The sequence below is a fragment of the Balaenoptera physalus genome (assembly GCF_965194825.1).
Source record: "Balaenoptera physalus genome assembly, chromosome: 9".
Lineage (NCBI taxonomy): Eukaryota > Metazoa > Chordata > Mammalia > Artiodactyla > Balaenopteridae > Balaenoptera > Balaenoptera physalus.
Window position 1 is genome coordinate 57,791,647 of NC_138888.1, and position 26,633 is coordinate 57,818,279.

A 26,633-nucleotide genomic window follows, 5' to 3' on the forward strand; every position below is an offset into this window, starting at 1 on the left:
TTATAGTAATTGAAAAATGCAAACTTACTGCAAAAATAAAACTGTCATTTTCTTTTATTACCGTTAATCATATGATTTGAAGTGTGATCCTTTGTTGAAGCTGAGACTATTAAGTGGTGAGATATTTCTACCAACCACACTCAGACAGTATTCTTAATGTTTCACCACCCTTCTTCAGCCCATTTTGGTTTACAATGGGACTGTAATACTGTTTTTCAGAAATAGGAAAGCAATAAAGAAGCACATTGAAATGGAATCCTAACTTGCTTTCCAATAAAAAAACAGTTTGCATTATTTAGTTTCTGCTTGAAGGCACTTCAATTTTTGATGCTTAGGTGACTCAACTTAGGTGTTGAGCAAACATATCTTTCATACTATGCCACCTTTTTAAGAAAAATAATCATAGAGTAAAGCTGTTTTGGAGGAACTTAAAAGCAATGTCTTATTTGATACTTTGAGAGCAATAGTTCTCAACCCCGACCACACATTGGAGAACTTAAAAAAAAAAACCCAAAACTCGGGTTTGCACTGCAACCCCAAATCAATTAAATAACAATGCCTTTGGGTGAGCCCTCAGGCATTAGAAGTTTGTTCAAAGTTCCCCAGGTGGTTGTAATATTTGGCCAGGCTTAAGAACCACTACTTAAAGAGTAAGTCATACTTAAAACATTAGTAAGGCTTTTTACTACTGCTAAATGAATGCCTCTAATCTTTAATTAAATCAGGGCATCATACCACACTGATTATCAATACTATAGCCATGTTTCTTGAAGAAAGTGTTTTAACATATGGAAATCTGTATGCTACACTTGCATATCCATATGCTCTGTTTCTATGTATATTTTTCAAAATACCATTTTATCCTTTGTGTCACTTTCACAAGAAACATGTCCTCCATATTTTATGAATTGATTAATAGGAGGGTATTTATTTCTATATACATAATGATTTAAAATTAATAAAAATATTATTTCAAGCTATAATTCACAGAAGACTATTTATTGAGATAAAGTATTGGATATTAGTTTGAATATTAGTGAATACTTGTTATACTTTAATAGGTAAAGTGGATATCAAGAGTGCCTCCATAGGAAGGTTAAACTAACATAAAACAAAATAAGCAGTGCAAAATAAAATTTCTAATATTTACTAAAAGAGTAATAAAAAGAAAACTGACGTTTGGAGGGCACATCCTCTGGCCAGTCACATTAAATATATTATTTCACCTTTCTTTTCTTTTTTTAAAAATTTATTTATTTATTTATTTATTTTTGGCTGCGTTGGGTCTTCGGTGCTGCGCGCGAGCTTTCTCTAGATGCGGCGAGCGGGGGCTACTCTTTGTTGTGGTGCGCAGGTTTCTCATTGCTGTGGCTTCTCTTGTTGCAGAGCACGGGGTCTAGGCACGAGGTCTGCAGTAGTTGTGGCACGTGGGCTCAGTAGTTGTGGCACACGGTCTTAGTTGCTCCGAGGCATGTGGGATCTTCCGGGACCAGGGCTCGAACCTGTGTCCCCAGCATTGGCAGGCAGATTCTTAACCACGGTGCCACCAGGGAAGTCCCTCACCTTTCTTTTTAAAAAAAAAATCCTAAGAGGTAGGTAGCACTCATCATCAGAGTTGAATAATGTGGTCTCAGAAAAATCAATAATTTATCCATGGTCACACAATAATTAAGTTCAAACATGGAGTGCAAATCCAGATTTTATTCTGTACTTTTTTCCTGCCACTCCATGCTATCTTCAAGAAAGGGAGCTTTGGTATGGCTAACTTCCATAAGACGACCGAAACAAATATCTCAAAAGAAATGCCATAATTAATTCAATTCCATTCAACTAATTTATTGACTGCCTAATATAATCAAGAGCTACTAGTAGCTATCAAAGATATAGGAGTGAAACTCATTTGACCCCTGCCTTCATATATATTACTACACAAATAATAATGGATGATAAAAATATATTAAGAGCTATGAGAGAACTATAAACCAGGAAGTACTATAGTAATGCAGACAGAGGAGAATTTTCCTGCATCAGGAATCAAGGAAGCAATGGGAATGACGATTGAGATCAACAATGAAGGTTAAGTAGAATTTCTGTAGGACAAAGGGGTGTGAAAAAAATGTGCAATGATTAATCTACAAAGGGAGATGGTTTAGAATGGTTTAGAGACTGGTAAGAAGTAGTGAAATCTGTCTGAAGTATAGAACACACAAAAAAATGGAGTGGGAGGGGAGACAGACATTGTCATGGTATCAAAACCAAAAGGTTTGAAAGCCACTTTAAAGATTATCAAGTAGTATATCCTCTCTTTTTACACTGAGGACACTGCAGCCCAGAGATGTTGAATGTTTCACCAAACATCACACCAGTAATAAGTGGTAGAGCTATACACAAAGATAAATCTCTTACTAGCCTTTTCTCTGTTCTCTACTCTATTCCATTTCATCCTCCCTCTCTTCTTCCCTCACTTTCTCCCTTGCTCCCTTTCTTCATTATTTTACATTTTTCTTTTTTCTTTCATTTTTTTTTCTTCTATTTTTAACAACACCATATATAAAGTACAGTAAATAGCATAATAAAAGGGTTGACCTAAATTATGTAGGCAACAATGAAAAGCCTGAGTAGTTACTGCCACACACATAGACGCCATTTACTTACTAGCAAAATAGTGTTTTCTCTTGTAGACACCACATCTTAAGCCAGCTACAGGCTGGATCAGAATCTCTGAAGCTGATCCTGAAATTACACTGACCCAGAATCACATCCTTGATGTGGTCTTGAGACCAACAGATCTCCGGCATATTCATTGGCTTTCAATCTGCCACTTTTTAAACTTCATGGAGTTAATAACAGCAACAAAGAAGAAATGTTACAATAACATATTACCATATCTTAATAAGGTTAATTCCCAAACTTACTGTGAATTCATTTAAACAAAGACTCCATAATGCCTCTTGTCTTTTTTTTACATTCACTCTCTAAATCTATTGCTACTAGAGCTGCAAAATTTCATGCCATCTGAATGACTTGTGATTTCCCAGATTTCTCTTATTTTCTGCATTAGAAGGCCATGAACTATACACTCTCCAAGTCATTACATACCTTACCTGAGTTCCAGAATGGCTTTCAATAGACTCAGTAATATTTTGGAGTCTATTAGTCAATGTACTGAACAGCAAATTTACTAGAGCAATTTATAAAGAACAAAGAGTGAAAGTTGGGACTTTCCTGGTGGTCCAGTGGTAAAGAATCTGCCTTACTACAATGCAGGAGATGTGGGTTTGACCCCTGGTCAGGGAACTAAGATCCCACATGCCACGGGGCAACTAAGCCCGCACACCACAACTACTGAGCTCACGCGCCTCAACTAGAGAGCCTGCGTGCTGCAAACTACAGAGCCCACGCACCCTGGAGGCTGCGCACCACAACTAGAGAAGAGAAAACCCACACGCCACAACTACAGAGAAGCCCGCACACCACAATGAAGAGCCCACATGCCTCAGCGGAAGACCCTGCGTGCCACAACTAAGATCCAACGCAGCCAAAAATAAATTAAATAATAAATAAAATCTAAAAAAAAAAACAAAAACAAAGAGTGAAAGTCATGATAATCATAATTTTCCTCATCATTTTTCCAAATTGGAAAATGTTCCCATTATTCAGCTTTTTTCCAAGTTTTATCTTTGTATTATTAGCCCCTGTCCTTCAAGAAAATCATGTTCACAATCTTCCTATCAGATAGTTCTTTTTTAAATTTTGAAATATTTAAAAAAGGCAACTGAAATATCTGGAAAGAATTATTTGATTAACAAATACAATATATACATTGTTCCACCACTGACACTAAGCAATATAAATTTTCAAACAAAAATACTTTAAAAGCCTCTCAGTTTAAATAATTCAACTAAAAAAGCTGTTATTTTCATGATTAATTGTATTTGCAGAAAATTTATTAGATATTTTGATTCATTCTAAAAATACTGATTAAAACAATTTATCCTAAATCTAAGTTATAATGATTGTTAATCAATAGCATAATTTCTTAAATGTCCTCACTTTGGCATTGTTGGTGTGCCAAACATCCAAGTAAAACAACAGAAATTCAGCTACTGAAGGACCTCAAAATATTCAAATGTGAGATATGTTGACAAAATATCTGCATACGTAATAAACCTTTTTTTGGCATAAGCATTGAAGTAAAATTAAGAAATTTTGAATATATTATATATAGATCATACACATACACACAAACACACATTCAGTACATAATTTCAAAATTGTTAAGTAAATTTTCACCATTTTGTTAGGAAATACATCTGTGTATGGCTGAATACAAATTCATAATATAGGACTAGACAGAATATGTCAAACTTTTCATAATCATAACACAATTAAAACCCCCTCAAATCTAAAACCCAAGCAAATTGATCTTCCTTCAATATCAGAATATCTATATTCCAGGCACTCACCAGAAGATCTACCCCTAAACTGATCATTATTTAATCTTTGTCAAAAGTGCTGCTGAGATAGTTGGCATGTCAAAGGGCCGGGCCAGCCACCAAAAATTAATATTGTCAGATAATTAATATTGCTCTCACAAAATCCCAACCACATTGCTTTTTAATATTAAGTCCTTGAATTATTAAAGGGAAAAAATCTAGAAATTACCAAAAGTGTTCCCAATAAAGCCATTGTTAAGGCTATTGTCCATTCTGTTGTTACTATTTCTTATAAACACCCTTTATACACATACGTATATACAAAAAAAGATGTCTTCATTTATCAGATTATTATATTACTGCTAAGTGTTTCATATTGCCCTGGCTTCCAGGATGCCTAGAACTAAATTATGTTTTGTGTTGATTTCAATTATAAAAAACATTAAAAATTATAGAGTAACATTAAACAAAAGGTAAACATCATTTTATACTCTTACAAACAAGGAATACACTCATTACCACTTTGTTAGTTAAATAACTATATTTTGTTTTTGTTATTGGCATTTATTTGCTTACTAATGAGATTTAAAATATTATAGTAAATCAATGTCATTTTTGTTTCTTATTAAGAGAATTTGTATTTCTTGGTATGGGAATTCACTTTCTTCATGTCCTTTGTCAATTTTTCTAATTACTATTTAAAGATTTTCTTTATAAACTTACAAGAACACTACACATAATGATATTTGATATATTTCTTTCAAATATTTTCTCTGCTTGCTTATCTTTTACCAGGCATTCAAATGTCCCATGAACAATTATTTAATAAGCAAGCTTCCCTTTTTCTCACCAAATGAATGATGCAACTTTTCTTACACATTAATTTTTTTCTAAAACTAAGATCGGTTTTGCTTTTATGTTCAGTTATGTTGATTTAGCAAAAATCAAATGTTTAATTGCCAAAACTATGTGAGCATGGATGATAGAATACTTATTTCTTTTATTTCCTAGACAAATTTTAATGTTTACTTTTATTTTTAAAAAGTTATTATAAGAAAGCCATTTAGGTAATTCAAATAAGTAAATTCATATTAAAATATTCTATTAAGATACAAATATTTCAATACATTTATCGCTATTATCATTGCTATTATTGTTGTCAAATCTTAGGTATTTTTTTGCCAAGAACTTTACAAGACTTTTTTTTTAATTAATTACTTCTCTCATATGGGAATTATGAGGCTGTTACTATATTAACGCATGAACCAGAAATAATAATTGAGAAGTTAATAATGAAAACAGACAATATTCATAACCTTTTATTTATATAAACTGACCTACTGTTTCAGTCTTTTTCTCTCTTATATCACGTACCTGAGTAAGGACTGTATATTTTAGAACTGGAAAGGACTTTAAATCATTTAGTCAAACTACCATTTTTCTGATGAGGACTTTGAGACATTGCAGTTGAAGTGGCCACTCTGGTAGAATAATCTCAGAACAAGAACCCACAATCTCTTTAGACTCAGTTTTCTCCCCACTCCACCATTAGCCCTGTCAATTCTACAAAAGAATAAAAAACACTGCAGTTCATGTGTTAAATTTCCAATTGAATCATTTAAATTGGCATTTTATATATATAATTTCTCTAACTGCTGATGTTGTATGAATTATGATTAACATCATTAATATAAAAATGTTATCTTTCTCAGCAAATAATTTTGATTCTTTGCATATCAAGAATAATATTTATTTCTACTACAGTAAGAAAAATATTAATGTGTCAGCAAACTACCTTAGCCTAGGAGATATATCTTTCAGGTTCAGTCAGTTGAACCCTGATTGTCAATGTCATGTATATGATATGCAGTTACTTATCCAAATTTGACATTATATTACATTTCAATTATTTTGTTTTTACCACTAGAAAGTAAATTCAATGAGAGCAGGGGATCAAAACATATCTGAGCTGTTTTCTATTGTAGTCTCAATAACTAGAAGAGTATATGGCACACAGTAGGTGCTCACTAAGTATTCATTGGATAAATCACTAGTACTTTGATTTTTTTCTCCTTGACTATAAGAAACATAATCTAATATATAATTTTATCAGTTGTCCTAAAAATCACTCATTTCTCTATTTCATTTGAACCTTATGAAATGCCTTTTTATATGTCAAAAATGGCCAAATATTAGTAATTACACATGGTTCAGTCTAATAGAAATAAGTCATGGAAAATTGGTTAAAATTTTTGGTATTCTTTATGTAAGCAAATATGTACCCATTTGTCAGCTATTTGAGGAATTAAGTATAAGTGAAAATCAAACAATTTCAAATCCGGTTTTTTTGTTGGTTTCTTGCTTTTGCCTTTGGGGTGTGTGTATATGTTAGAGAGACAGAGGGAAAGAGAGAAAAATAATCAGGGTTGATTACCTCCATAAATAAGAAAGCTATATATTTAAGACGTCCAAAGCTTTAACAAGCTTAAGTAAACTTCAATTCTTAGAAAATGCAACTTTAAAATAATAAATAAAATGTAAGCATTTGGATGGAAATATTTTCACAGTGTAGTTTCCACTGTGCATTGCACCTTGGTAACCTATTGACCCTAGCTCACCTTTTCTGCTTATTTGGAGCACTGAGGAGGAACCTGAGAGGGTGGACCGTACTATAAGCCAGGGATGGCCTCAGGGCCTCCTCAGATTATAAACAGCTTTCTAGCCTTCCACTGCTAGCTGAAGCCCAAGCTATTGAGTCTTACGTCTGTTTTTTAAATGAGTGCACAATTGTATGTTTTGGGGAAGGGGGCGAATTATGTCTGCTCCCTTTTCTCAGGCTATTTCTGTGACTTCCTGCCAATCTTTCTGTAGCTGTCTGTAGAACCTGCTTCTTCCCCTTCCCTTCACATACTTCAAATGGCTCATAAACCAGAAAAATCAGGCTTAATAAAGTAAATATGTTTTGGAAGTGTTTCTTTAATGTATAAATTTTGTGCCCAGCCATGTGATTACAGAGAAAAAGAAATTGAGGCCCAGAAAATGAACTTATTCCCCCAAGATTACTGCCTACTAACTTCTGGCTTAGTACACTTTTGGGGAAAGGATTGGTTCATGCAGTTTTTATTAACTAAATGTGGTTGATATTTAGCTCCTTTCTCATAAATCACTAAATAGTGCTTCAGCTCTCAGGCTTAGGTGTTCGTGCAAAATATAGTTATCAATTTATTTTGGTGCTGAGATATAAGGAAAATTTAATAGTTAAGATCAAAAATATATCTGATAAATAACTTATCATAAAATATAAAATACAAATTTTGGAAATAAAGAGATCAATGTCCAAACTCTTGTTAAGGAATTTGAGGATGACCTATGTAAAACAAAATAACCACAGCATATTCCATATCTGGTAGGCTAAATCTAAGCCATGCCTCTAGTTGACCTCAAATTCAATGAGCCAATGCTTGATCTGGCTTCCTAAAATAATTCAAGCCTGAAGTATAGTATATAAAGTCATGCTCACATCATGGTCACACTATACTTTGTGCCAGACTATTGGGTTCACTTCTAAGAACACATTTTTTTAATTGGGACATTGACAAAATATTCAAAGGAAAAAGAGAGGATGACAAGAGGTCTGGGAACTATTCTATCAAATGGTTTAATTAAAAAATCTTAAGTAATTAAAGAGAAATTATATTTAAACAGCTGTTCACATGCGATTGGGATTAGTCTTATTTGGCCAAATGTCAATTTGAGGATTTAGGGAAGGATTTTCTAACAATATGAATTGCCAATAAAGAATGGGCTCTAAAATAAGTAATGTCCCACCCATGTACAAGATGGACTTAAATGAAAATCTATCTGTGAAAGGTATTATAGAGAAGATATCAGAACTGAACTACATAGCAGGCAAGTTTCTTCTAATTTTGACATGCAGTCGATAGATTTCTAGAAATCTGTAAAACTTACTTACTACATATGTTAAAAAAAGATCCGAATATGTTAGGTACCCAATAACGAACCTAAACAAGTAAGATATATGACTACAGATCTCAAATTATCTATTTAAACTATTACTAATCAAAACTCCTGAGAGACCCATTGTTCCAAGAATATCAAGAAAGTAAATACAGAGCTCTTGGTAAACCTCTGTTTTGAAACAGATGTTATCTAAAGAGCAAAAAATTGGACTCTCTAAGAATTATTGGGTCAGATTGGTTCAAATATATTTAACTGGGAAGAGATCAAATTTATAACTTATAGTCTTCCATTGGAAATTTGTGTAAGGGGCACAACTTCCTTGGAGAACATATTTATAAACCTGAGAGGGCTTTTTCAAAGAATTTCCCTCCAAGTCTCTAAGATTCTGATTCTCCTTTGGCCCTCTCTTACAGCAATGAGAAATCACTGCTTCAAGAAGCTACTCTTCAGCAACGAAGACCCAAAAGTAAATAAATAAATTAAAAAAAAAAAAAAAGATCAGTAAGGAAGCTACTCTTATTGCAGGAAATGTGTTAGATCACTCAGTTGTGTTGAGGAAAGAATAAAAGTAGAGAACCACTGTGGCATACATATAAAGTCTTTTCCGTGTTCAATGTGTCATAGTTAAGAGCAAAGAGACAAAGTGATTGAAGTGATTCTAGTAAGGCATAGGTGGCATTTCCAAAAATTCCCCTACAAAACTACTAATACAGTCATATGTGTAGATTGTTTTTAAAATTGTTTTGACATTTAATCCAGTTGTCCTTCAAGGTTCAGGACTTTTAAGGACAATTTTGAAAATATACGGTTAGTTTAAATGAAGTTATTCTTCCAAAGAGGTAATGATAAAAGTGATCTATCCCTGTTTTCCTCTCCCAGTGTTTATTCAGAAATATGTCTTGCTAGCAAAAGCTTGATTACCTGATGTGATTAAGCTCCTTTACAAGACAGACCATCTTATGCTACTAAAACCATAAGATTCTTAGTGTACAAAAGAAAGATAAGGGGGCTTCCCTGGTGGCGCAGTGGTTGGGAATCTGCCTGCCAATGCAGGGGACACGGGTTCGAGCCCTGGTCTGGGAAGATCCCGCATGCCGCGGAGCAACTAGGCCCGTGAGCCACAATTGCTGAGCCTGCGCGTCTGGAGCCCGTGCTCCGCAACAAGAGAGGCCGCGATGGTGAGAGGCCCGCGCACCGCGATGAAGAGCGGCCCCCACTTGCCGCAACTAGAGAAAGCCCTCGCACAGAAACGAAGACCCAACACAGCCAAAAATAAATAAATAAATAAATAAATAAGACTTTCTCAAAAAAAAAAGAGTGACGGAAATATCCCTAAAAAAAAAAGTGACGTAAATATCCATTAAAAAAAAAAAAGATAATACCAATGAAGATGATAGGCATCAATGCCACTTTATATCTGTTTATAATAACACTGTATGATTTTACTCTATGTAAAAAGGATTTTATTCTTTGTAATGAAGTATAATAATGAACTGTATAGATAAACAGGATGAAAATTTCAGAAGTCCCATGAATAGCTCATAAACCCACAACCTTGTGCTATGAAGAGCATGCTTCTAAATTGGCAAAGTTTATCATTCATTTGAATTTGCATTCTGCCTAACTAGATACAGATCACTGGGTTAACTACTACAAAGGATACCAACACGATAGAATCTTGTAGGCCAGATCATCAGAGAGAAAGATTTACTCAGCAAAGCCAACAGAAACAAGCTGAGTGCTAAGTGGGAAGAGGTCACAAAGAAGAGACTAGTGTTTAAGTCTTGAAATTTGGAGAAGGAGATTACAGCCAGAGATCAGGATAAATGACACAGAGGAGGTGGTAAAGCATGAGATGTGACCATGGAATGACAATAATACTAAGATCTTACAAATGTAAAACAGTTTATACATATTATCTCAATAAGTCTTTACAATGTCCAGTAATTTAAAGAAGGAAAATATTTCGGCCTCATTCAGAGGCAAAAAATTACATAGCGATAGTTTCTATGTGCGCCATGACAGGAAAAATCCTGCAAGCCCTGAACCCTGGAGAGGTTTATCACAGCTACATTAGTGAATGATTCAGCTAGAGATGGGAAAAGTGGCTATGACCCAACTGCCATAAAATTGCAAGAATCTGTTGTAGAGTTAGTCAGTCAGCACTCATTTGGTTCCACAGCCCACATCAACTAAATTTTTTGGCCCATTACAAAAGAGGAAACAGACACAGGAGAAAAACTAGGGCTATGGAAAGATGAAAGAAAATTGGTAAAAGATCAAAGAAACAATGGATTCTAAAGTGGAAGCAAGTGCCCTTTTGAAATGGCTGTCCCTGGAGTACAAGCTGAACATTTAAGCAGATGAACCAGAATGAATAAGATGTAGAGGGCATATGAGAAGGACAGAAGGACTTGGGGGAGGAGATAAATAAGAAGTTCATTATGGGGGCACAAGGGGGAATGGAGAATGGAAAAGAGGATGGGATAAGATGTAGTGTTCACAGAAAGTATGTTCAAAGTTAGAGATCTTAAAAAATGATACTTTCAAGTAATGATAGAAAACGTAATCACAATGAAAGGCAGTTCAAACCGGCTGAAACGGAATAGAGACAAATGCTACTAGGTTTTAGGAGGTGAAAACAATGAAATACCAGGTTAGTCAAGGGTCATCAACGTGAGTACCATCTCCAAGGAAAATGGCAAGAGAAAGCCATTGAGGAAGACTAAACCAAATCCTTAAGTTACCGAGGAAGAGGAGAGCAAAACAGTAGAGATCAAGGATTATGCTGAGCCTGCTTCTTAGTTCTCAGATTTTTAGGGAACTGATGGAGAAGTAGGCTGCACTGGAAGGAATCCCAGGGATGTTGTCACATTTGGGGCAATTTAAAAAGGAGAAGGAAGAAATGTCTGAGAAGTTCAAGTCTGAGGATTAGTTTGTTCCCAACCGAATGAGACACACAGGTAGAAAAGTAGAGGCAACTGATAAATAGCAGATGGGGTGAAGGGATCCTGAGGGCTGATTGCAGAATGAGAAGACAAGAGGATATGGAAGTAAAACAGAGAAGCTTCATCCACAAGGGGCAATGCTTATGGTTCAGCAATAATACAGGGAGTGGTGAGTAGACAAAGTAGTTAATGAAGACTTTAGTACCATCAAACATGTGGGTCAAGTTTGTACCTTTTTTTAAAATCTGAAAATGTACAGATTTTCAACAAGAAAGAAGGACTGCAATTTCCAAATTGGAAATTCTTATTTAGTGAGCAAATTGTGTGGTTCCAATAACAAAATGCAATTAAGATAAACTTCACATGTAAATTGAAGGGATTTCGTAAATTTGTATCATTACCACCTTTACCACCAAAAGTCATCAGAAGCTAATATAAAACAATGTTTTCTTTTGTAATTCAGAAACCTTAGGGCTTCCCTGGTGGCGCAGTGGTTGAGAATCTGCCTGCCAATGCAGGGGACACGGGTTCGAGCCCTGGTCTGGGAAGATCCCTCATGCCGCAGAGCAACTAGGCCCGTGAGCCACAATTACTGAGCCTGCGCGTCTGGAGCCTGTGCTCCGCAACGGGAGACGCCGTGGCAGTGAGACGCCCGCGCACCGCGATGAAGAGTGGCCCCCGCTTGCCGCAACTGGAGAAAGCCCTAGCACGGAAACGAAGACCCAACACAGCCAAAAATAAATAAATAAATTAAAAAAAAAAAAAAAAAAGAAACCTTAATACATTTTATAAATACCCTGTAGTATTTTTTAAATCATATGGTCAAATTGCCAGGGTTTCATTAGCGATGAAATATTTTGACTAAATTGCATATATTACTTAATAGAAACCTACAATATTTCTAAATGAATAAAAACAAGTAAAACTTCCATCTAGACCTTATCTCAGAATATAGGATATGTTCTCCCTTGAGATGCAAATAAAGTAATTTAAAAATGAAAACATTTTCAAACTGAGATACTGAAAATTACACTGTAGTACAAATGGCTTCAGGTAGTAATCATATTTTTAGAGTAAGTAATCAAGAAAGAGAGAAAACTATTACCTGGCTTTAGTTTGGAGTTTTCCAAGTATATGCACATATTCAAAAGATTCATCCTATTAAAAGTTTCAGAAATAATTTTCATTGGTATATAATAAACAATAACCATTTTTAAAGTGATTTTCAAAAAACTTTCCTTGCATCCAAAATTTACTTGCCCATTTTAGCTTATTGTTGCCTCAGGAGATAAGGCTGAACAAAATTAAATTCTATGATTAAAACTCAGGAACATGTATCCACTCATTTGTTTTGAGGAATAATCACAATACAACCACATAATTTGTTTTGATATTTAATATATTTTGCTTTTTCCATTAATCACTGGATATTTTTAGTGCTTTTCTATATGATAGTATTCCTCTATGTAAATGGGAATTCAATTTAGTTTTTGAGATATATATTCTCCAAAATTTTTAGACACATTTTCCTCCTTTTATTTTCTCTTAAGTAAGCTGTTTGATTCTTGGGGGAAAAAAGCAATACTGCTGTTACTCACTTTTTAAACTCCACATAGGATGTTATTGGCTCCCCTTGTTCCTTAAGTACGTACATCTGTACCTTTTATTGAAGACCCCTTTCCTATTTTAGATGTTTATAAATGGGAATAGCCAATCTCAAACTGAACACTCTGTGATGCATTCTATTACACTGAAGAGTGATGAAAATGAAATAGTATAATGCAAAGAGAGGTAGTAGTAGAATCGAAAGCATTCATGTCTAATTCTTTTATAAACATTATAAGAAAAATAGTAAAACTGGAAAAATCTCATGTGTTGTTTCTTTGCTAGTTCACTCATGACTTGCTAACACCAGGCATGGTAAATATACTTAATCACAGAAATCCGGGAAAACAGTCTACACAGGAGGTGAAAACTATCACTCTCAGGCCAAATCTGTCCACTACTTGCTTTTGCAAATAGTTTTATTGAAACTCGGCTGTGCCTATTTATTTATGTATTGGCTGCTTTCATGGTACAAAGGTAGAGTTGAGTAGTTGCTACAAAAACCTTATGTCCTAAAAAGTTGAAAATATTTACTATCTGGCCCTTTACAGAAAAAGTTTGCCAACCCCAGGTTTAGGTTCAAAGGGTTCTCCATTAATCTGTCCTCTCATCACTCTTTTTGTCTTACACTTCCTTCTAAACCCAATGGTAGCATATAGAAAACATAAGTTTCTGGTATGTCTTTCAAGAAATCTGACAGCATGTCAAACGACTATCAAGCTTCAGGACATATCTGTGGCTAAAGCCAGGCTCCATGCTATATCCTTTCCTGCCATCTAGCAGACCTTGGAATCTCAGCCAAAGTTTCTTCCCTCTTTAAAATTATCCTCACCCACTCTTATCCCTTGAAGTTACCCCTCTCCCAAGAATTAGGAAAACTCTGCTCTGCTCATTCTTTTCTTGCATCTCCTAAAACACAAGTATTGACATCCTTTCACGACAAGAAGTTTCCCAAGTCGTTTTCTTGTACTCCGTAGTTTCAGCAACAAAATGAGGCCACAGAGACTTCTTACTTCATTAAGCTTTTCCCAGGCCTTAAAGCCAATCCAGGCAGAATTATTGGCCATCCACTGTTGCAGGAGGGTAGGTCACCTCCTAAAGTGGGTAACACCACGTTCTGGGTGGCACGGGCATTTCCAGTGTTAAAACGGAACAGAAACAAACTAATTGACAAATGAACCAAAAAAGATCCCGTTCTCTCACTAGAAAAATAACCTGGAGACCTTCTAGAAATACAGGAAACTGTGACCGCTTTATTTTTTCCTAATCTTATGGTACTGAAATAGAATCTGATTGACCAGACTTCCAGGAGGTACAGACTGGTTGGGCAGGGCCAATCCCCTCTAAAGCAGGAATCCACTAGAGGCAGGAGACAGACACTAGACTACACAGAAAGTGTCACTCAGTGAGAAGTGATATGTGGGGATACTGGTTTTTGGAAAGGGTTGAGCTTAGAGAACATCTCAAGGTATTAAGGTATGCAAAATGGAAGAGAGCTACAAGTCCTACCGTCTAACATTCTCCCTGCTGTGAATCTTCCAAAAAATTGAAAACAAAACCAAACAAAGAAACCAAACCACACCAAACCACAGCATTTCTTGTGGAACCTGGCAAAGAGGGTGAGTCTTTAGGTCTGAGTCTGATGAGGCCTGGGTTTTAAAGTTCCTTGCAGATTTGGGAGCGGGGGCCGGGGTGAAGTTTCCAGGGCAGACAACAGGAGGAAGTAATACATTGTAAATCTATGAAAAGGGCTTTGAGCTGCTCTAGGCCTTCAAACACAAATATGGGTAAATGTGTCAATATGTCCTACGGTAGAGAGGGGCCCCCAGTTGGAACCTGATCATGAATTTTAATTTCTTAAACTGAAAAGAGCTAGGAAATATAGTCGTTGGACAGCCTGCATGGGTTCAGGTTTTATTACACAGGCAGAAAGATATACGGCTTTCAGTTCTTCAGTCCAGTTACTTCCAACTGGGCATAATAATCTTCCTCAAATGATTTTCCTTCAAAGTTGACTGGTCTTAGAATTGGCTGATTAACCAGATTGACTTTGCAAGCATTTGTCCTAGGGCTCTTGTGGCTCCAAACCACTGGGTAAAGAAATAGAGAGTCAAGTGCCTCAGCAGGATTATTTTAATTACTGATTAATTTAATGCACTGAGCTAAATTGCAACTTTGTTCAGTTCTTCATAAAATCTAGTATTTCCCTCCAGTTTTTGTTGATATCAATTGGCCCCTGTCAAATAAGATTTGGTCCATGCTGTGCTTTGTACCTAATTCTGTTGAATTTCTCTGTATCTAATTTCACCTTGATTATTTCCTGTTGTTTTAGTAAAGTCTTTTTCAAGGACTTTTCCATGAAAAGGTCATCTTTATTTGATATTTTTTCTGCAGCTGTGTATGGGTGATTTTATATATATGTATTTCTTGGAAGTTATTTTTTCCACTGGCATCTACTAACATTTGTTCATTCCCTAGCATTTTCATAATCTCATTGAAATGTTCATTTTTCAATAACACCGTTATTGCCATAATTGTAGTTTTTAATCCCAGAGTCTCACTAATTGTCATGAACAAAATGAATATTCCCTCTCAGGAATCTTTTCAAGTATCTTCTTTACTCAGGACTCTATCTAAGGCAGAATGTTGCTTTTCTTTACAAATTGTATTTAAGTCAAGGTAACTAGGTATACCCATTTAACTCAAAATTTTAAACTAAATGTTCCTCTTAACATAATCTCATAACAGATAATGACCTATAATACCTACATCTCAGAGATTGTTTCTTGTTTTTGTTATTTCAAGTACTGTACATTGCATTTCCATTTTTAAATAAATGTTCAATATACATATTCACCTGTATAATGATGACTTTAACAAAGGAAGTTGAAAAGAAGAGAAATATTTATTAGAGTCAGAGTATAATGGAAAAAGCCCATGTGTTTGGAAATCAGAAAATCCTGGATTCAAATGCCTATTTGCATGAATTTAAGTAATCTCGCTTTAAAATTTAGTTTCTTGATCTAAAATTTGAGATTGGGGATAATTTTCCTATAGGGTTGTTGTGAGGATTAAATGACATATATGTATAATGGAGCCTATGAAGAATTAAGCGGCTGCCAGAACTATGGCTTCGTTCCAAGGCTAGAAGTCTCAAGATGTTCTTTCTGCATGAAGTTGTTACTTTGATCTATGGGTGTCCAGTGAAACCATCCCTGTTTTCTAGAACAAAATTAACTGGGCAAGGGATTGGTGGCCGAACTACAGACAAATATAAGTAAGCTTATCTCTGAGATGGGTTCCATGGAACAATGAATAGTAGGAATAATCCATATGATATAAACATATGTGAACCCAATAGGACCCACTTTCAGGAAGTAAACATGCTCACTGCAACTGGCGAAGTGGTTACCAAGCTCCACTGTATGCTGAAAGCAACTAAGCAATTGTTTAACATATAAATGGCCTATTTTACATCCCAGGCTTAGAAGTTCTGAGATAAAATTCAGACTCAAGGTAAATGAAACCAGGATGACTTAAAATACGCTAAACCTCATTAATTCTGTACACTTATCAACAACCTCAATAGTCATTGTTATTGTTGTCACAAAAATCAATAGAGCTACTGAAGTGTATACCGCCTTGTAAACATAGATGTGTCCTCTTTAGGCCATCGAATCTATTCCCAGGGATTCAATTTCTATCTGTATGGTGACAACTCCCAAAGTCCCCTTATTTGTGACTTTGTTGTAAAGCCTAATTTATTCTATCAGTTTACTGAGAAAAACACTAATAACACATGACATGTCACCTTTAAATGTTACTTTATATTTACTGGAAAGTAATGATGTCATACATCTATAAATTACAAATATGGACTCATTCTAAGAGTGTGCCAGGGACAAAAAAAGATGTTGATCACATGTTTGTTGATGGTGATCTCACAATGCGGGCTGCATTATTTTGGTTTTTCCAGAGGACCCTGTAATGGAAAGATCTATGTTCCATTCAGGAGTTCCTCAAAAACATTTATTTGTAAGTGCAATAACGTACCTATTCACAGGATACATTAGCCTTTGTAATTTTAAATCTCTCAAATAAAACTCATCTGAAGGACTAAAGCAATTAAATTAATGGCCAGTGTCACTTCAGAACAAATTGTTCTGATCAATTATGTCATTCCGTGAAAAATCAAAACCTTTCAGTTGGCTAAGATCAAAACAACAACAAATGAGTGCCTTCCCTTGAACTAACCAAACTGTAATCAACCTCTAAAGCTCACTTCACATCCCCCTTCTTCTATGATACCTTGCTAATCACTTACTTCAATCCGCGAGGACCACTAACTTTATTAGAATTACAATAAACCTTACTGCCTCTATAACAAATTTGGCACTTAATCAAAGAATACCCAGGTAAACCTTCATCTGATACATAAATGGAGACATGGAAAGACTTAGTGATCAAACCAAGGTCTTACAGCTGTTTGTGGCAAAATCAGAAAGAACTACTAGAGTTTATGGGGTTTCATGACGAGCTTTTTCCCCACTACATTGTATGTTCTCTGCCCACTGCTTTGTATTGTATTTCCTTTTCAGTATGTTTTTGTCTCTCACAATGAAAACATAAGTTATTTAGGGAAGAAGGATGGAGTGTGGAGGTGAGCTGGAAAGGAGATAAAGGGGGAAGTTTCAGGCATCTTGCTAGCTTCTTTACTCCTATTGTTTATTCTACTCACTACAGTATTCCTATAAATTATCTCTCCCTATTTTACAGGTAAGAATTTGAGGCTCAGAGAGATTATGCTAGTTGGCCAAAGCTACTCAGATGGCAAGGCGGACAGTATGGCCACTTTGGGAAAATGATTAGTGTTCTACTGTATGTACTGTAAAGAAATCACTGTCCTGTGCTTTCCCCATTCTCTCATATGTTAAGAACACATACCCATTTATTTATAGCACTCTCTTGTTCCTAAGAAATGTCCTATTAAATTACAATTTCCTAAAGGCATACTAACAGAAATAACAGAGAAATGGAGTAAGAAATTTTTAATCACAATATTTACTGTATAGCAACAAGGCATATAAAAGGGGGCTTTGAAATAAATGGAAATGGAACAGTCCTTTTTGTTCTAATTGGCACTGTTTTTGGCAGTTGTGAAGTACATTAGATGCTCACCACATTATAGTTCTATTATGTAGCTAGAGCATTATCAATAAAAGGCAAAAGAACATATTTGCTAAGATTTCCGTTAAGTAAATAGGCCTCATGAAGGAAGGCAAATGGACATTTTTGCTAATGCCTTTCCTTATGTGGGAATGGAATCAAACTGAAGATTTTTCTGAGAATGGAAATAAGCCAGTAATGTGGTCTGTTGACTCCTTACTATTGATAGCATCAAGTGACAGGAGTTGTATGCCTCTCCATCAGTCCTTGGTAAGTTTAGGGGATTTCTTTGCTAACTATTGGCTACAGTAAGGACACTGAGTTTTGTTTTTTTTTCATTTTGTTTACAAAATACAATATATATGTCCATACAGGTAGTTAAATCTGAAAGTATTTATATAATTACATGTACTATATTACACCATTATAAACTATATGAAAAATCTCTACTTTAAAACTACAAGATAGTCCATTTCTAATCTTAATTTAGAAGAAATTTACAATATAATTTTAAATCATCTGGGACTGTTTTACTTTAAATTATTATTGATTTTTACCCTGCCAAAAGCCCCTAATTATTAAAGAACAAGAAAAACTACAAGATCTTAAATTGGGTTATTTAGTTCTAGGAAAAGATTATACATGGTAAACCAAGAAGAATCTGAAAATTTGCAGAAGATACCAATTCCCCAAATTACATATTCTTTATCCAGACTAGTACTTGCTCCCACATAAAAATCTTGCTCCAGTAAGAGCAAGGGTAACATAAATCATCGGATCTAAATATGGAAGAAACCTAATTATTCACCACACACCCCCCCCTCTATTCAATCTTTGCCACAGAACATTTTTCTCAGAAGGCAAATGCTAAATGTCTCCATACATAGCCTTGCAGCTGGAAAAAAAAAAAAAAAGTACCAATGTCATTAAGAGTTCAGTACAGGAAAAAAAGCCATCATCATTTCAGTCAAGCCTTCTGTTTTGTAGAATATTCTAAGGTACTCAAAAAACATATTGTAGGAATATGACATACAAGAGCCTTCAAAAACACAGCTTGAAAAAATTTATCTCATAAAAACTAATACATAATTAGCAAAATGTAGCCATATAAATGTTTAAGTATTATATAAATACATCAACTTGTTCAAAAGTTTTACTCCTGAAGAATTCTGGGTAGAATCTATTAACAAATCTTATTTGACATGAACTAGGCAAGATCACACTTATAGCGACCCTTAAGTTGAATTTTGAAAAGGATAAACAATAGATCCTAATTTTTTAAAAAAATCAAGTGCACATTTTAATATCTCTATATGAAATAAAATAAGAATGGCAATAGACAAATTCGGAGCCCACTCTAATCATCCATGTGAGCAAAAATGATGAGTATCTAACTACGGATGTAAGAATAAACCAGATCCAGGAAACCCTGAGAATGAAGAGTCTTCAAGGCTTGGAAAATGTTTAGCCTTGAGAGGAGGGATAGGAAAAAATCAAAGACAAATCCAATATTCTGAGTCCAAGTAACTGGTGAATGTCAGTGGCATTAATAAAGGACATGGATTCTGGGAAAAAGAAAATGAATGCTGTTTGGGCACACGACTCGATGTGCCAGAGGAAATTTTGATGCCATGAAAAGAGGACAGGACTAGAGACAGATTTAGAAATCATGCATGTAAAGGAAATTGTTTGAGCCATTGGTAGAGAGGCAGTGGAAAAAGAAGGTAAAAAGAGAGGCCTAGAGGTGTCCCAGCACAGTGGGAGAGAAATGGTTTCCAGAACACAAGGAGAAAACTAGGAGAGTGGCTTAGTTGGGGTAGGGGTGGCCAGGCCATAGCTACATCCTGCTTTAAGGTATCGGTTTTAAACCCTCTCCTGTTGCAAAAAATAAATAAAAATCACTTGTGTGTCTTCATAATGTAGTTAATTGGAAATTGTCTAATTCTTGGCACAGTTCAAGCAGGATAGGTGGAGACTGAGTCCTGAAGGAAATGATCCCTGCTCTGAACAGCAGGAAGTGCCAGCATCAGACAAAGCTGAGTGGTCCCATGGCTCACAACAGCTACTGGGGACTTAAGCACAAGACAGCATTACCGCTGCCGAGTCACAGTATATTAAAAGAGAAAAAGAATAGAAAAGTACTTTCATGGTTCTGGATGAAAGCACTCAACAATCTGATCTAGAAACTGTTATACAGCAAAAAAAAAAAAAAAAAGAAAAGAAAAAAAATGGCACTGATAAAAAAGAAGAAACAATTTTAACTCTCTGAGACCTGGGACTATGTGATCTATTTTTTTATTTGAAAACGCAAGCTCAGTTTGAACAACCTAAATCTCTATGGACAGAATTTTCTTTTCTCCTCAGATTTCTCCTCAGGAGCTAAAATAGATTTGCCAAGTACGCAGGGTCCTCACAGCATAGTTGCATAGAGATAAGCAAGATATTGTCTCTGCCCTGTGGTTTTTGTTTTCCCTTCAGTGATCATGGTGACCAGCTGGGGAAAGATGTACCCCATTTGCCATGGTGCCTTCACTGACATGTCTGACAGACCCTCGAGAAAAAAGGGCAGCCCTCCACAAGGGATCAAGTATGTGATATATTAGATAATCACAGAGAGGTTAGGAAAATCCCCCTTCACCTATGAAAGGCTTTATCTCATTCCAAAAAGTGGTAGGAAAAGAATACGTTTTAAATCTCCATGTCCAGAAGGTGATGTTCAAACCATTAAGTTAAATTCAATAGAGCTATAAAATTTTACCCAAGATTCACAAACTTCTCAGAAAGGAAAATATATAAATGACTCAGCTTTTTCTTGTCTCTTCTCATAAAAAAAAAAAAAAATCAAATTAGTGAAAAACAAAAGTCTACATGTTAGCTCTTCTGTTCACAGAATCAGCCACCTACAAGGTACTTTAAAGTTTGAACTAGATGTCTGCTGATATTCAAAATCCCTTCAAGCTCTGATATTCTAGTATTCTGAGTTTGCCTGAGAAGAAGAAAACTTTTCTGAGAATCCATTTCTAGGGAGGTGTCCAGGGCCATGTCTCCCCTTAGGCCTGATTATAGGCATTCCCTCACAAATGATCCCAGGACATGTATTCCATTGCAACCTCTGGTTGGAGCTTTTGCTGAAGCCTCTAGAATTCTGCAGCCAGTGGGCCATCTCACGCACAGGAATAGGAAGCAAGCATGGAAGCCCCACTTTGTACTGTTTGCTTGCCATTGTCTAAAAAACCCCACAGCCAACTGTTATTCCATATTGAAGGGTGATCTATACAGCACATATATACCCCTGGATCAGTGGGCCACAGTAAAATGTAGGGCCACCATGTTGCTGTGACTGGTCACGCACTGTTTCTTCTAACATAGTAAAGAGGGACTTCTAATCTCTAGTCACTATTTTAAGATCTATTCCTGGCCTGCAACACTCATAAAGTGTTCCTTAAACTACTCCTGGGAGTAATTTGCATAGGCAACTGGTGATCATTAATTAGGTGACTGCAAACATAGGCGATAGAGGATAAATGAATGTAGAGCTTTCTCTTTTAATCACACCGCTCACCTCTAGATTCTGAGTGAAAAAGTTCTCATCCCCGTGGACCACCTGCTCTGTTGTGGAATTCTAAATAGAAAGCTGTATATCTTGTTCTTCAGCACACAGAAAACAGAGTTAAAACAATAAGAAAAAAAAAGTACCTGAGATAGGTAACTTTTGATGAAGAAAAAATTGAAGCTAAGTTTTAGACACATAGAAACATAGAAGAAACAAAAGTATAAATCTCTATTCTCAGGCATAATAAACATTTATTACACCCTTACCACATGCAAGTCACTGGGCTAAGCCCATTTTATACGTTGTCTCTTTTAATCCACATAACCATCCTACAAAGTAGTTGCTAATATTATCCTCATTTTATAGATGAGGAAATGGAAGCTAAAGAGGGTAAGCAAATTGCTCAGGCTCACACGGCCAGAAAAACAGCAAACCAGGACAGTCTGTATTCTTCTAGTCTTTTCAAACCTCGAGAAGTTAGATTGATTATTCAATCTTGCCAGAAGGCAAACCGGAAAGAAATGGAAACAACGTGTACTTCCCAAGTATTTTCTAGATGCCAGGTACTTTACTGGACACCTCACATACCTTTTTCACGTGACCCATACAACAGCCCCCAGGGTAGTTATTATTGTCTCCAATTTACAGAAAAGATCACTTGGGATTCCACCAGCCCCAAAGCCCTCCACAGCCTCTCTCAGGTCACCTTGTCCTGCCAGGAAAGACCCTCAGCTCTCAACTCAGTGTCTGTGCCTCAAACCTCAACCTCTGGCTCATTGTGCCGTCCAGGTTTCTCTCTCCTCCTCTTCCACCTCCTTAAAATCATAGAGGCTGGAAAGGGGGTGTCTTTTTTTCTTTCTCTGTTTCACATATTCTTCTTCTCTGGCTCTATAAAGACTTAATAGTGGAGAAGGTTCTACCCTCCTTTTGTTGATTTGCCAAATGGGAAGAAAAAGATATTTAGATCTCTTCTCAAGAAAATAGCCCAGTTTGTATAATTATTACTGCACTCTCTCATGCTACTCTTGAGTGACAGAAACTGAATATTTTCATGGTTTTTCTTAACAAATTCTAATCATCGCACCCTCCTATCACCCCAAGCAGATGGATGTTTTGATAGACCAGGATGAATTTGTTCCCAAAAAGGCAAAAGTGCACAATTATTTTTAAATGTCACCCTCAATACATAGGTACCAATCTCCTCTCCTAGAAGACCAGAATATGGAACCGAACCTTTTTCATCTTTGTATTCCTACACCATATTAGGTGTTGAATAAATGTTTACAGAGTGGATTGTTGTTGAGTGTTACCTGGGTAGGAAATATCACTTAGTCCAATGTCTGAAACTGATACCACAGTACAAATTAGTTTATCAGAATAATTAAAGAAAGATCCAAGAGATTAGGACAGTAGAATATAAACTCCATGAGAATGAGGAACTTATTTTTCTAGTAAGCACCTAGGACAGAGACAGGAATAGAGCAGGATCCTGGTAAATATTAGCTGAATGAATGCTTCATAAAGCAACTCTTCTTAGGGGAAGCAGAAGAGAAAAATCTAAAATATAATAAAATGCTGGAAGATAGGCCTGATTCAATCACGGGTAGGAAGCCCCAGAAGGCGGTTCTGAGGAAGTGGGGAGAAATATGAGAGCACATGGGGTGTCTGGAGAGAAGCAGGACAAGATCTAATGAGAAAAACAAAAATTACATAGACAAGATTCTTAATTGTGCAGAAGAGTTTTAATTTCTTTAACAATTGCTCACAATGAATTGTTAGCTTCCTGTATGTGGAAAGTAGAAGAGAATGAAGATCCTGCTTTTTTTATTTTAATTAACTGATTTATTTATTTTTGGCTGCATTGGGTCTTCTCTGCTGAGCGCAGGATTTCTCTAGTTTCGGCCAGCAGGGGCCACTATTCGTTGCGGTGCCCGGGCTTCTCACTGCAGTGGCTCCTCTTGTTTCGGAGCATGGGTTCTAGGCACATGGGCTTCAGTAGTTCTGACGCACGTGCTCAGTAGCTGTGACTCGTGGGCTCTAGAGTGCAGGCTCAGTAGTTGCGGCACATGGGCTTAGTTGCTGCACGGCATGTGGGATCTTCCCGGACCAGGGCTCGAACCCATGTCCCCTGCATTGGCAGGCGGATTCTTAACCACTGTGCCACCAGGGAAGTCCCTGGAGATCCTGCTTTTTAATAAGGAGTTATATTTTGTTGGGAATATGAACATGGCACGTTTACAGGACTCCTAGCACCAACTGTCCACATGTGAAGACAATGTGCATGGGATACACTAAACAGGCAGTGCTGTCATGTGCAGGAAACCTTATGCCCCTTAACCTAATTGAGTGCTGGAAATCTCTCCTCTTTACAAAGAATATTCAATCAATAATTATAATGTATCCATGGCAGGCCCAGTAACAAAGCAATGACATGTATTCTCATTTTTCAAATGGCCAAACTTATGTTACAGGCAACTTCGACTCTGGTAAATAATAACACAAGTTAAGTCTGTTTAGGTCAAACACTCTCCTCCACACATACACAAACACTCCAAGTACACACACATAAGATACAACCCTCCTTTCCTTGAGGAAGTCTGTTATCTTTTTCTCCCTTCTTTTTTTTTTTTTTTAATTTTTTTATTTATTTATTTTTGGCTGTGTTGGGTCTCCGTTTCTGTGCGAGGGCTTTCTCTAGTTGTGGCAAGCAGGGGCCACTCTTCATCACAGTGCATGGGCCTCTCACTATCGTGGCCTCTCTTGTTGCGGACCACAGGCTCCAGACGCACAGGCTCAGTAGTTGTGGCTCACGGGCCTAGTTGTTCCGCGGCATGTGGGATCTTCCCAGACCGGGGCTCGAACCCGTGTCCCCTGCATTAGCAGGCAGATTCTCAACCACTGCACCACCAGGGAAGCCCTTTTTCTCCCTTCTTATAGACCTGAGACCTTTTTATGGCTCCTGACCAAGAATTTTTCCAGGTTGCCACTGAGAGGAAAGATGTTAATTATCTACTTAGCACTTTCTTTTTAGACTCTCAGTAGTAAATGCTCTTCATTTCTCTGCCAAGGCAATTCTTGGTCTGTTATCAGAGCTCTAAGGTCCTTATGCCACCATTCTGACTTGCAGCTGTGAACTGCCCTGCTCAAAATACAAGGTAAGAAGGACAGCGCATACATAGTTAGGGTGGGCACTACGTCTCTCTTTAGTTAAGTGTTAATGAAATATTTTGGAGTGACAAGGGTATAATTTTTCCTGGTCCCATGTGAATTCTCTCTTTCATCTGCAGTACTGCTGTCTTCTTAACATGCCACTTACAAAAGCAAGGTTCTTGTATTAGAAATAACAGGCACATAACTAATTTTAAAGCATTTTGACTAAAAAAGATCTGATCCTGTTCACATGTGTCACTCCCACTGGATGCTGTTGGGGACAACAAGATCACCAAGACTTATACTGCTCCCAAGAGAACTTACAGTGAAATGACAACACACGCACAAAATTAGTATTTTAGACGTGGGGTGAGGTGCAAATATATATATGTTTAATTTTTGGTAAATAAGTCATTTGATTTTTCATAAGGCTTTATCTTAGAATTTCAATGTAGCAAACGCTAATAAGAAACCTAAGAATTTGAGAGGAGAAAGAAGAATCGTAAAGTAAATTTGAGAGAATGAGTTTGTGATGCAGTGGAAGAGCTGGGAGACATAGTCCAATGCAGACTAACGCTGGTCGGTGACTAACACTCACATTCCTTATGGGAGGAAATGATGGTATTGGATGTAATGGTTTCAACATTACACTCTGTTTTTAAACTCTATGGTTTTATGGATTCTCATTATATTTGCTTTTCGTAAAAAAACTAACTCATGGATTTTCATTCCTGCTTCGTTTTTTATAAAAGTGGAAGTTTTCAAATTGCTTGATCATGTTAATAATTTCCTTATGTAACTACAAGGAAGCTCTTTCAATTTCAATATACCTTCTTGTATTTTTTCAAAGCCACCATAGGCTTTTAAAAATCAAGAAATGGTAAAAAGTGATACTCTCATCTTACCAAGATTTAAAAAATTATTTTCCAAATGTTAATTTTTTGTAGTGACCCAAGCTTTAAGCTTTTTCTTTTGTGTTGACAACTGACTGACAAAAGGCATTCTCAGTTTTGCTCTTCTCATTTAATGCTGTAAAAATAGCTACCATCAGTGAAATGCATTTTCCTCACTTCAGAATGGAGGGAAACATTAAAACGCTGCATGTTAACAAGTGAAAGCTGTACTAAAGAATCTCAGGGCATAACTAGCCAACAGAGTTAACAACAAGGTAATCAGGCTCAAGAGAACCCTTGTTTTTTATTTTTTTTTAACATCAGTGATTCATGTTCAGAAATTATCATTGTGTGTTGGTTGGGTTCACATGAAAGAAAATCACTGACATTTTTGTTTATGGATGATCAAATGCAGACTATTACTTCCAACAGAAGTATTAATTCCTAATGAGCTAATTAAAGAAAAATGGATCATAGCAGAATGTATTGAGCAAAGGGTGTCTCCAAAACCACTTCTTAAGTAGGTAACCCAAAGGGTAAAAAATACTATATTTTGCCTCTGTGACCCATTAGATTACCCCAGAAATTTTACAACAATTTAAAGACCACCAATATCTTTTAATTACGAACTGTTGGCATTCACTGAATGAATGAATAAATGAATGATAGACAAATTGACTGCCTGACAGACTAAAGACAACCCACTAACAGACTGATCAATTCACTTAAATGAATCATTTAATTTTACAAAATATTTCAAATTTGTATTTCCTCACAGAATTCACAGGTAGAAAATACTACCATAACACAAACCTGGTCATTTATTTGCAATCAGTGTGCAAAAGTACTAGAAAGCTTAGGTATTTACATTCTTTTCCGGGGAAAAAAAAAAAATTGAATA

The 26,633-nt window shown here is 36.2% G+C and overlaps 1 protein-coding gene across 10 annotated transcripts in view; it reads right to left on the minus strand.

Annotated features, from left to right (window-relative positions):
• The window catches only part of GRIK2 (glutamate ionotropic receptor kainate type subunit 2), a 642,913-nt gene that overhangs the window by 578,491 nt on the left and 37,789 nt on the right, over positions 1 to 26,633 (minus strand). Inside the window, exon 1 of one of the 10 annotated variants that reach the window (XM_082475142.1) lies at positions 12,471 to 18,326. The exons of the other annotated variants lie outside the window; for them this stretch is intronic. Coding sequence (XP_082331268.1) covers positions 12,471 to 12,576 — 106 coding nt within the window. The 5' untranslated portion in view covers positions 12,577 to 18,326. Of the gene's footprint in view, positions 1 to 12,470; positions 18,327 to 26,633 lie in introns of those variants that run through there. 10 annotated transcript variants of the gene reach the window in all.